The 12,512-nt window shown below is 43.0% G+C and overlaps 1 protein-coding gene across 12 annotated transcripts in view; it reads left to right on the top strand.

Annotated features, from left to right (window-relative positions):
* Window positions 1-12,512, top strand: part of DENND1A (DENN domain containing 1A) — a 555,596-nt gene that overhangs the window by 351,847 nt on the left and 191,237 nt on the right. For all 12 annotated transcript variants that reach the window (XM_033190648.1, XM_033190640.1, XM_033190589.1 and 9 more), the window contains one exon: window positions 2,351-2,452. In XM_033190648.1, the coding sequence (XP_033046539.1) occupies window positions 2,351-2,452 (102 nt within the window). The remainder of the gene's footprint in view (window positions 1-2,350; window positions 2,453-12,512) is intronic.

Raw genomic sequence — 12,512 nt, 5'->3', positions numbered from 1 at the left:
GCTATTTTGGTACCTTCCTGCTAGCACACTATGGGGCATTTGACCTGTTGGGTTGCAGAGTGAGGCAGCTGGGGAGTCCTGGACAATCTCCTGTGAATCTCAGCATTCTTCTGTTTAAAATGGAGATTATGCTTCAAATAACAAAAGCGCTATAAAATACGAACTTGTTTTTTGTATCATTAGGTTGGTGCAAAAGTAATTACTCTCTGCCGTTACTTTGGTAAAAACTGCAATTACTTTTGTACCAACCTAATATGATCAAAGTTCTCCATTCGCTGATATCTATTTACCCTATAAATAAGGCAGCAGGTAATAATGGGTGTTGGGGTTTGGAGGAAAGAATAAACTCCTACATCAGCAATTGTGTCCCTCCTCTGTGGTTCTCAGCCCATAGTAAGTACTTAGAAATTGATGGATAGGTTTGTGGACGAGCCCCAGAGGCCTGGAGAAGTTAGTGGATAGCAGGAGTTGGAGGCCCTGATGGTGTTAAGTGAAAAGGTTCCAGGATTCTGCTGCCTGGGAGTGTTTTTTCAACCCTACGAGGCTTGTGACCAGCGTGGCTCCACCCTCCTGCTGGGAAGAACCTGGAAATGTTTACTTAGGTACCATGTTCTGCCCTAGAGGCTGGGATTTAAGAGCGTGAATGTCAACCATATTAATGTGCGCTTACCAGGTGTCAGTCATGTTGTCAGGGGCTGGTTATTTTGCAGTGGTGAGCCACAGATGAGCCCCTGAGGGAGCCCACACCCCAATAGGGGAGGCAGGCAGGCAGAGAGGTGCTGGGGCTCAGAGTGACAAGGGCTGTGTGGAGGTCAGTTTCCCTGCGGGTGTCTGACGATGAGGAGGTGGATGGTGCAGTGCAGAGAGCATGGCCTGGGGAGGCAGCCAGGCCTGTGGTTTCTTCTGCCTCTTACCTCAGCGCTCTGAACCTCATCTTCCTCAAGTTTCGAACATTGAGGGCAATAACATCCACTTTACAGGGGTTGGTAAGAGTTAAATGAAATAAGGTGAGTGAAGCACAGAGCAAGAGCTAGGAAGCTTCTAGTATATGCTACTTGTCCATTTCCAGGGCATTGGAAACTGGAGCTTGAGCAGCCATTGGATGTCTGCCTCCATTGCCAGCCTACACTGTGTTCTGGGGTGAATTAGGAAAAGGCATCTGCCCCCTTTCCCCGACTGGTGCCACTCAGCAGGCACGTGGGTTGGCAGATTTCAGCCCTAGCTTAGGTGGTTGGCATCTGAGGAGTGCCTACCTGCACAGCCATGTGCAGCGTGCTCAGAGGTTGACCAGTAATGGAATTGATCCTTTATATGCAGTGACCACAGGTCCCGTCGTGTGCCTGTTGCCCTGGTGTAAGATGAGGTCTTTCACATCCAAATGTATCCCAGTTTAGACAGCAAATGATAGCATCTTCCTATGCAAAATAAAATAAAGACAATAGTTCTAAAGCCTCTGACTCAAAAGGAATGTGCTTGATATGTAATGGGGAGGGAGGATTGAATGGGACCAGGAGTGGCGGGTAGGCAGGAGAAACACAAAGATGGATTCTTAGTAGTGGATAAGTAGTGTGATTAAAAATTTGAAACTCAGGCTACACCCTGTCTTGGACTCACACAGGCTATGGGGAATTGCTGCCAGATTGCGGGGAGGCTTCTTTTTTTCTCCATATTGTCCGTTCATCCCTTCTCCTGTCACCAAGCATGAAAACCTTGTAGGCATGAGTTTCCCTCATCTTTTCTATTACTGTGCCAATAGAATAATGGCTTATGGCCAGAGCTTCTGAGCCATTACTAGCTGGATATCTGTGGAAAATTGAACCAAATTGAAAGTGTGACCTTCCTACTTGGCATTTAAGGGAAGTGTTAACAGTAGGCCACACACAATATTCCATACCCAAGAATGACAGGATCCAAAAGAGAGATGGGTAAGTAGCCTTTGTTAAATTAGGGGGCTGGATTGAATGGGGATATCACGAGAACATAGCCATATATCAGCATTCCTGGGGCCAGAGCTTTGGACCTCAGCATCTGTTAAATGTATAGGGGGCAAATGATGATGGGATGTAATGATCCCTCTTACTTTCTGGCTGTGTAACCTGGGGCATGTTACTGAGCCTCTGTGAACCCTTTTCACTCCTGGTACTTGGGGATAATCATGCAAGCTCACAGAGATTTTATGAGAGTTCAGTGAGCTAACAAATGTGAACCTCCTACGATTGGGCCTGCTGCAGAGTAAGACTTTGGCAAATGTCACTTTTCTTCTCTATGCCTCTTCCCCAGAGAAGGCAGGGGAAGTGTGTCTTGATGGCACCTCAATGACCTTCTCTTCTGGATTTTTTTCTCCTTGCAGAAAGTCAGAAACATGGCCCTGGATGATGTCGTGATCCTGAATGTGGACACCAACACCCTGGAAACCCCCTTCGATGACCTCCAGAGCCTCCCAAACGATGTGGTAGGTATCTGAGCTCGCGAGGATCTAACTTCTGTGAGCTCCTGCAAAGAAATGAATGTGACTTTGGGAAATGGGGAAGGAGAGGAAATAGCCAAGGTTTTCCTGTGACCTGAGAACTGCAGTTTGTTTCTTCCATTGAAACCTTTGTCTCAGTGTAGAAAGTTAGAAGGTGACCAGGCGTGGTGGCTTACACCTGTAATCCCAGCACTTTGGGAGGCCAAGGCGGGTGGATCACTTGAGATCAGGAGTTCAAGACCAGCCTGGTCAACGTGGTGAAACCCCGTCTCTACTAAAAATACAAAAATTAGCCACGCATGGTGGCGCATGCCTGTAATCCCAGCTACTCAGGAGGCTGAGGCAGGAGAATCACTTGAACCCAGGAGGTGGAGGTTGCATTGAGCTGAGATTGTGCCACTGCACTCCATCCTGGGTGACAGAGTGAGACTCCGTCTCGAAAAAAAAAGATAGAAAGTTAGGGCCCACGCCTGTAATCCCAGCACTTTGGGAGGCCGATGCGGCGGATCATGAGGTCAGGAGAGCGAGACCATCCTGGCTAACATGGTGAAACCCCGTCTCTACTAAAAATACAAAAATTAGCCACGCATGGTGGCGCATGCCTGTAATCCCAGCTACTCAGGAGGCTGAGGCAGGAGAATCACTTGAACCCAGGAGGTGGAGGTTGCATTGAGCTGAGATTGTGCCACTGCACTCCATCCTGGGTGACAGAGTGAGACTCCGTCTCGAAAAAAAAAGATAGAAAGTTAGGGCCCACGCCTGTAATCCCAGCACTTTGGGAGGCCGATGCGGCGGATCATGAGGTCAGGAGAGCGAGACCATCCTGGCTAACATGGTGAAACCCCGTCTCTACTGAAAATACAAAAAATTAGCTGGGCGTGGTGGCGCATGCCTGTAGTCCCAACTACTTAGGAGGCTGAGGCAGGAGAATTGCTTGAACCCGGGAGGTAGAGGTTGCAGTGAGCTGAGATCGCTCTACTGCCCTCCAGTCTCGGTGACAGAGCAAGACTCCATCTCAAAAAAAAAAAAAAAAAGAAAGTTAGAAGGTGGTTTACCTTTTGAGTCTATTTTGCTCTTGAACTTTTGTAAGAAAGACTGTGAAGTGACCTTAGTGTCTAGACCTCTCCTCTTTCTGTGGGAGTCTGAGGGTCTCGCCACCTCTCCCCAGCACATTGCCACCTCTAGAGATCAGGACAGCTCCCTCCAAGTAACACCACAGAAGGCAGCTGGCGGAGTTTTCAGTGTGAACAATTTGGGGTACTTCAAACCTACACTTTTTTTCCTAGAGCATCATCAGCCTTTTCCCCGCATAGTAGAGTATCAGGTGCCAGTGCTCTCAGTGTAGCTGTGCGCCCTCCGCGTCGCACTTTGTTGCCTCAGGTCTACACAGAATGTGGGTTCTATTGAGCAAAAAGTAATTGGCTGCCACATTTGCTACACTAACATCTGCCTATATACCTGTCTCCTGTTGCTACTTGGAGCAGCCCTGTAGGCAGCTGTGTAAGGTAGACCCATTATCCCCTTGTCCATGCCAGTGAGGATTGGGCCTCACCAGCAAGTATGGTTTTGTCGTTTCTGCTTTGGCCTCCGTAGCTCTGCCTGCAAGAAGATCTGTAGAATTATCCTGATTTCCAGAGTAAAAGGGGTTGTTGTTCCTGGCCATGTGGTACTCATATGTGTCCTGGTTGGCGGAGTGTTTTACCTGGTGGGCATTGATGTACCATCACTGCCAGGAGCCCCAGTGGCACCCTGTGGGTAGCTGTTCTGAAAGGATTGCTGTTTGTTGATGAATGTCTTACAGGATAATTTCTTTCCTTTTTTTTTTTATTTGAAACAGCATCTGGCTCTGTCACCCAGGCTGGAGTGCAGTGGCACTATCTTAGCTCACTGCAGCCTCTGCCTCCTGGGCTCAATCAATCCTCCTACCGCATTCTCCCAAGTAGCTGGGACTATAGGCACATGCCACCATGCCCAGCTACTTTTTATAGAGACAGAGTCTTGCTGTGTTGCCCAGGCTGGTCTCATACTCCTGAGCTCAAGCAGTCTGCCCATCTCAGCCTCCCAAAGTGCTGGGATTACAAGCATGAGCCACTGTGCCCAGCCATAACAGTATTTCAAACTTCTCTATACCTAACTCACTGTGAGATTTTGGGGGAGTCATTTGTACCCTAGAGCAGTGCTCCACTTATAATTCAACAGTGGCTGCCATTCACTGGCTTATTGCACTGAGCTCCCGTCATTGACCTCTCATTTACTCTTCATGCCACTCTGAGGATGGTCTTTTCCTTACTCCTGCTTGACCCACAGAGCTAGAGAGAGGTGGAGCCAAGGCATGAACTCAACCCTGTGGGTCTACAGAGCCCACGTGGCCCCTTTGCTCTACTAGGTGTCTTCTGCATTTAGGATGTCATTCATCCTGAATGACAGTATTGTAGCCCTGTGGAACAGGTGATCTCTCCTTTCTACAGAGAGGAGAGAACCTCAAAAAGCATGTGCCTTGCCTTAAATCCTGTAGGTGATTAGGGGCACAGCTGAGACTGGACCCCCAGTCTGTGCTGCCTCTACTCTGTGTATCCCGCCTCCCTCTGAGGCAGCAAGAGACGACAGAACTTAGGAAAAATTAAAGTGTGAGACAGGCAGGAGGACCTGTAAGGTGTGAGAATCATGTCAGGACAGAGTACGTGGTTGGTACCCTAGGGCCTACTAGCTATAATTTGAGTTCTTTTGGTCCAAGGAATCTGAGGCTCCCATCCCTGTTTCCCTTCAGTGGACGAGCACCTCTTGAAGCCATGGATATCTTAGGCATGGACCTGGCAACTGCCTAGTGAATGTGGGAAGTGAACCTGAGGTCTGTCAGGTGCAGGAAATGGCCAAGGGCCCTGTGGCAGCATGAGATGAGTGACTGGCAGCTCAGAAACCATGGAGTGGACTGACTGGTCCCACCTGCACTGCTCTGACCCTGTGCTGGCACTGAGCAGCAAAGAGAAAGCAGATCTTCAAAGATTGTATGTCAGTAAGGGAAACAGATATGTCAATTACATATCCATTACAGTGTAGCATAATAGGGACCACAGGGAAATAGGAATCGGGCACAGAAGGGCCCAGGAGAGAGAGTAACAAAATTTTGGGGAGGATAATGGAGTCTTTCTGAAGATGGCAAATTCCAAGATGCCTTTTAAATGACAAGTAAGGTAGCCTCGGGGAATCAAAGTAACTTGGGTGAGTTATTTTCCCTCTTTGAGCCTCAGTTTTCCACATTAAAAGAGGAGTACCAGGCCTGCTCTCAGGATTATTATGGCAAACAGTTATGGTAATGATTATCAAATGCCGGGCATAGTGCTTGCATGTTGTCAGTGTTCAAGAAATGGTACCTGCATTTGTTTTTAATAAAATTGTTGCTGATAATTATAGGCAAGGTTGGAGGACAGTTAATAACCTCCACGTCCTAACAGTCTCAGCCTGCACAAATGGGACCTCCTCTGTGCAAGCTGGTTTGTAACAGGGTTGAGAATGTTCTACAGCAGTGGTTTCCAGCTTGGGCCTCTCATTAAGGATTCTGAAGATTGTAATGGGGGGATGTGGTCTATAAGGTATTTATTGTATTTCAGTGCAATTCACAGCTTTGATTCTGTGATGCTACATGAGTATCAAGAGGAGAAATCATGCCCTGCCTGTCTTTGTGTCCCCTGCATTTAGCATAGCACCTGGTAATTTTAGTGTATCTGCCTATCCATCCATTGACCTTAAAGTCTCCCCTTTTGCCAAAGCTATATGTTTACTCTGACAGATTCTGCTTCTTAAGCATTTGGTAAATCCACATCCTCTTCCTCATCCCTCCTAAACACCACCTAATCTAAGCTTTTATTTTCTTCCTGCATTATTACCAGCAGACTCAAGACTGGTTCATTGACTCCAGCCTCATCCCTCCAGTCTTTCCTCCTCATGCCCCAGAGTGACCTTTCTAAAAACATAAACTCCATTTCCCACCTACCTAAAACTATTCCATCAGTGAATGTAATTTTTCAAAAAAACATTTAAGGACAAAAAAATTCTCCTATAACTTCCCGTTACCTAGAGATTCAAGGCAACTTCCCTTTGTTGGCTTTGAAATCAAACAGACCTGTTTTCACATCCTGGCTTCCTCACTTCGTGTCCATGTGATCTTGGGCAAAATTACTTCAGTTCCCTAAGCCTTAATTTCCGTATAAGTTTGTTTGAGAATTAAATGTAATATATATAATATATTTAAAACATCTATCAGCACAATCGACAGTAGCTGATGATGATGAATTACGGACGTGAATTATGGTCAGCATGGCATTCAGGCCTCCTTCATGATATCCCCCTGTTTTTGTTTTTCCATAGCTGTGTTTCTCTCCCCTCCCTGCTTTAAACTCTGTACTGTAGGTTTTTAGAACTGTTAACGGTTGTCCCAAATTTACATATTGTTTCATAACTTCATACTTTGTGTACAGCATTTCTTTTGTCCCAATGTCTTACCTCATCTATTAATCTCTTACTCACTCTTCAAGACCTGCTCTCAAGTATTTAATCACACACACACAAACACATGCACACACACACACGTACACACAGAATCTTTTCTGACCTTCACATAGATTTGACCATATCTTTTCCTGTCCCCACAGCCCCTTGTGTACCGTGTTTAAGTGTACTGATTTATTACCCATTTCCCTTTTACTTGTGAGTTTTTTGGGGGAGCAGTAATTGAGTTTTATTCATCTTTGTTTTCCAAGGATCTAGCAGCCACTGAATAGATAGATGGAAGGATAGAAGGCATATATGGATTGGGTTATTATGGCAGATGAAATATTGTAAAACATGGCATCTATGCTGGAAACTTTATTAAAAGGGGCTTTGGGCCAGACATGGTGGCTCATGCCTATAATCCCAGCATTTTGGGAGTCTGAGGCAGAAGGATTGCTTGAGGCCAAGAATTCAAGTTTGCAGTGAGCTGTGATTGCACCACTGCTCTCCAGCCATGATAGAATAATTGGAACTGGATTAATCCTCCCACAATTAACAATTAAAACTCTGGGCAAATATGAAAACAGCTGTTTTCACATGTTGGACAGCAGACAAGACAAGACTGTTATCCCTGAGTGAAAGGAAGCCAGTGAGGTGAGGCCTACTATCCCACTGGCTTTCTGCCTTGAGGCATTTTGTGGATACTGGTACTAGAAGGGGAATCCCCAGCAAAGCACAACAGTCTTGGGGAGCTGAAAGGTTAAAGAACAGTTTGAAGGGGAGATGGTTTAAATTTGCAGGTGAGAGTATCAGATAGAATGGAGCTAATCAGCTGAAGAGCTCCAGAAACCTGCATTGACAAACCTGCTGAAGACTAATCTGTCCACACGTAGGGTAAAACTCCTGACAGGAAACTATAAGATGAACAGTTCTCAGAGCTCACACAAGTCTAGGAATCCTGCAAGTTCAGACCAACCAGAATCAGAGATCTTGTTGATCGTTCAGGACAATGATAAGAGACGTCAGTAGGGCATGCCTTGATAGTACATCTAAATTAGCTATAGAGTAAAGATCATTTTAGCCCTACCCTGAAAGAGCTTAAAATTAAGCTTTGAGAGACATAAGAGGGGCTTTAGGGGTCCTAAAATGTGCTGGATTTTAATGTGAGTGCCAGTTACATGGGGATGAATTCGTCAAGCTGAGCACCAATGTTGTGTGCATTTTTATGTGTGCATGTTAAACTTCGATAAAAAGTTTTAAACAAACATTCCTTTCTTATTAAGTCTTTAAAAGATCAATCTGATGTGCAATAAATCTAACCTTGTGTCAAAATAAACTTCAACCCTCTTTAAAAGAAGGCAACAAAATCCAATATTCGATAACATAACATTCACAGTATCTAACATCTTATTTAAAAAGTGCAAGACATGTTGAGAATGAGGAAAATGTCACCCCTAACAAGAGGAAAATTAGTCAATAGAAACAGATTCAGAAGTGACAGATAAGATAGAACTAGCAGATAAAGACTTTAAAGTAGATTTTATGAAGACTATAAATATGTTCATGAATTTAAAGGAAGACCTGATTAAATGAAGGGAGAAATGGAAGATATTTTAAAATGAAAGGGAACATCTATAAGCAACAAATACACCTGGAATGAAAAAAAAAAAAAATCACTTATGGGACTAAGAGGATATGAGATACCACTGAATAAAAACATCTGTGAATTTGAAGATATATCAATAAAAACTCCTCAGTGTGAAGCTAAGAAAGGAAAAAGACTGGAAAAAGTTAACAAAACTCAGTGACCCTATAGCATAATATCAAGAGGGCTAACATACTTGCAACTGGAGTCCCAGAAGGTAAGGAAGGTGAGGAAAGACTAGAAAAAATATTTTAAAAGATTATAGCGGATTTTTTTTTCAATTTTGATGAAATAATACTCAGAGCTCCAAGAAGCTCAATAAACCTGAAACACAATGGACCCAAACAAAACCACACAAAGATACATTTTGATTAATTGCTCAAAACCGAGAAAAGCTTAAATTAGCCAGAAAGAAAAAGATATGAAAAGTAATTATAGTAGACTTATTACCAGAAACCATTTAAGGCAGAAGACAATGGAATTACATTTTTAAAGTAATGAAAGGTAATTTTTATCAACCCAGAATTCTATATCCAGTGAAAATATCCTTCAAAAATGAAAGCACTGAGGCAGGCGGATCACCTGAGATCAGGAGTTCAAGAACAGCCTGGCCAACGTGGTGAAACCCCATATCTACAAAAATACAAAAATTAGCTGAACATGATGGCGGGTACCTGTAATCCCAGCTACTCAGGAGGCTGAGGTGGGAGAATTGCTTGAACCCAGGAGGCAGAGGTTTCAGTGAGCTGAGATTGTACCACTGTACTCCAGCCTGGGAAACAGAGTGAGAATCCATCTCAAAAAAAAAAAAAAAAAGAAGGCAAAACTAAGACTTTTTCAAACAGATAAAAAATAGGAGAAATCATTGTCAGCTTACCTGCTCTACAATAAATGTTAAAAGAAGTTCTTCGGGGGGGAAAATGATATTATAGGGAAATTTGAACTGTAAGGAAGTGAAGAGAACCAGAAATAGTAAATATATGGCTACATGTAAGAAACTTATTTTCTCATTTTTAATTTCTAAAAGTAAAAATAATACCAGTGGAGGTATTCTGCTGGTAGTAATACCAGTAGTGCGTGGAGAATAGAAGTGTTCTGTTTAAAGATTGTTATGTTACCTCTATACAAAAACTGGCATAATGTTATTTGAAGGTAGACTGTATTAAGTTAAAGATTTATATTGTAAACCTTACAAGGGCTACTAAGGGAGGAAAAAATAAGACAGATATATATAGCTAATAAGCCAATATTGAAGGTCCAAAACATTTTGCGGGGAAAGAGTAAACATGACAACAGATGGAACAAATAGAAAAGTTAGCAAGATGATAGTGTCTATACATTGTGTAGACACTCCAATTTACAGTATTATATAGAAAAGCAAGACCCAATTGTATGCTTTCTATAAGAATTCTACTTTAAATATGAAGAGTCAAATAGATTAAAAGTAAAAGGATAGGAAAGATATGCCAGCCAAACGCGAATCAAAAGAGAGTTGGGGGCAAAGAAACAAATCATCCTTATAGAAGTATACCAAATAATACTTGTAAATACTGTCCTATCCAGGAGAAGGAGCTTAATTGCCTCTTGACCCTACTTGGGTGTGGGCTAGAATTTATTTATTCCTAAAAAAACAGTGTGTGTAAAGAGAAAAAGAGTAACTTTAGTGGAGAAACTGGCAGACACTACCTTAACCAAATGATCAATTTTAACATCACCAGTGATGTCATGTGGATATCATATAACCACTGATGTGATGCAATGAGGGTACTTCACCTCTGTGGTATTCTTTCCAAAAATCCACTCTAATCATGGCAGCAACTTCTGAGAGACTCAAATTTGGGAACATTATACAACAGGGGTCCCCAACCCCTGGTCTGCGGATTGATGCCAGTTCATGGCCTGTTCGGAACCCAGCCACACAGTAGGAGGGGAGCAGCGAGTGAGCATTACCACTTGAGCACCCCACCTCCTGTCAGATCAGCAGTGGCATTAGATTCTCAAAGGAGCGTGAACTCTGTTGTGAACTGTGTATGCAAGGGATGTAGGTTGTGTGCTCCTTATGAGAATCTAATGCCTGATGATCTGAGGTGGAACAGTTGCATCCCAAAACCATCCTCCCTTGCACCTCCCCACCACCCCACTAGTCCATGAAAAGATTGTCTCCCACAAAACTGGTTCCTGGTGCCAAAAATGTTGGGGGACTGCTGTTCTACAAAATAGCTGACCAGCGTTTCTCACAATTGTCAAGGTCATAGCAAAGGAAAGACAAAGAAACTGTTCTAAGCCAGAGGAGACTAAGGAGACATGACAACTAAATGTAATGTAGGATCCTGGGTTGGATCCTGGGATAGTAAAATAACATGACTGGAAAACTGGTGAAATCACAATGAAGTCTGGAGTTTAGTTAATACTAATGTGCCATTGTTAGTTTCTTCGTTTTGACAAATGTATGGTGGTAATCTAAGATAATGCAAGCTTGTCCAACCTACCCCACTTTGTTGTTGTGGCTGTTCTGTTTTGTTTTAGGCTTTTAGCAGTGTGAAGCCATAGCTTTTAGTTTCTCTCTCTAGTGATAAGTGGAAAAGAGGGATGAGGAAGGGGCTTTGCTGGCCCGACCAGAAACAAACTAAGAACCCATGACTGCATTCTCTCCCTTGGACACCCCTGTTTAGGGGAAACTGAAACTGGGTAAGGAGAATATGGGTCTTCTTTGTCCTATCTTTGTAACTTTTCCATAAATCTAAAAATATTTCAAAATGAAAGTTTATTTTAGAAAAAGAAGGGAGTATTATGAATATAACTTTACATCTAAAATTTTGACAAATTAGGTAAAATGAACAAATTCCTGGAATTACAGAAAGTGACTCAAGAAGAAATAGAAAAATGGCACTATTTCTTTTTTTTTTTTTTTTGAGATGGAGTCTCGTTCTGTCGCCCAGGCTGGAGTGCAGTGGCGCCATCTCGGCTCACTGCAAGCTCCACCTCCCGGATTCACGCCATTCTCCTGCCTCAGCCTCCCTAGTAGCTGGGACTACAGGCGCCCACCAACATGCCCGGCTAATTTTTTTGTATTTTTTTAGAGACAGGGTTTCACCGTGATCTCGATCTCCTGACCTCGTGATCCATCTGCCTCGGCCTCCCAAAGTGCTGGGATTACAGGTGTGAGCCACCGCACCCGGCCAGAAAAATGGCACTATTTCTATTTAAGAATTGTGAATCTGTAAAGCTTTCCCACAAAGAAAACTCTAGGCCCAGAGAGCCTTCCTGGTTCATTCTATCATCTGTTTAAGAAGAACTAATACAATCTTAACACCAACTTTTTCAAAAAGCAGAGGTAAAAGGAAGATGTCTCAACTTATTTTATGAGATCAGCTTTACCCTGACTTGAAAACCAGACAAATAATTTACAAAAAAAAAGGAAACTACAGACCAATATACATAACCAATATAGATGTAAAAATCTTTAACAAAATATTATCAAATTGAATCCAGCAATGTATAAAAAAGGATAATAACCTTTTTAAAGATGTGAATACAGGTTGGCTAAATATTTGAAAAACCATGTAATCTATTATATCAATAAACTGAAAAGGAAAACAATAGGATATATACAAAAAGAATTTTAGGAAAAATTCAGCACTATTCCTGATAAGAACTCCTAGAAAGTGAAGTATTCTCACTGTGGTAGAGGGCATCTAGAAAAGACCTACAGCTCACGTCATACTTAATGGTGAAAGACTGATTTCTTTCCCCCTGAGAATGAAAAAACGTACCTGCTCTTCTTATTTCTATTCAATGTTGTACTAGAGGTTCCCACCAGTTCACTAAGACGGGGAAAAGAGGTAAAGCCCAAATGATTAGAAAGAAGTGAAATTCTCTTTATTCAGACAACTTGATCGTGTATATGGAAAA

The sequence above is a fragment of the Trachypithecus francoisi genome, unplaced genomic scaffold (genome assembly GCF_009764315.1).
Source record: "Trachypithecus francoisi isolate TF-2019V2 unplaced genomic scaffold, Tfra_2.0 Contig01585, whole genome shotgun sequence".
Taxonomy (NCBI): Eukaryota; Metazoa; Chordata; class Mammalia; order Primates; family Cercopithecidae; genus Trachypithecus; species Trachypithecus francoisi.
The sequence above is the reverse complement of the archived record's forward strand: the minus strand, read 5'-3'. Positions and strand labels throughout refer to the sequence as shown.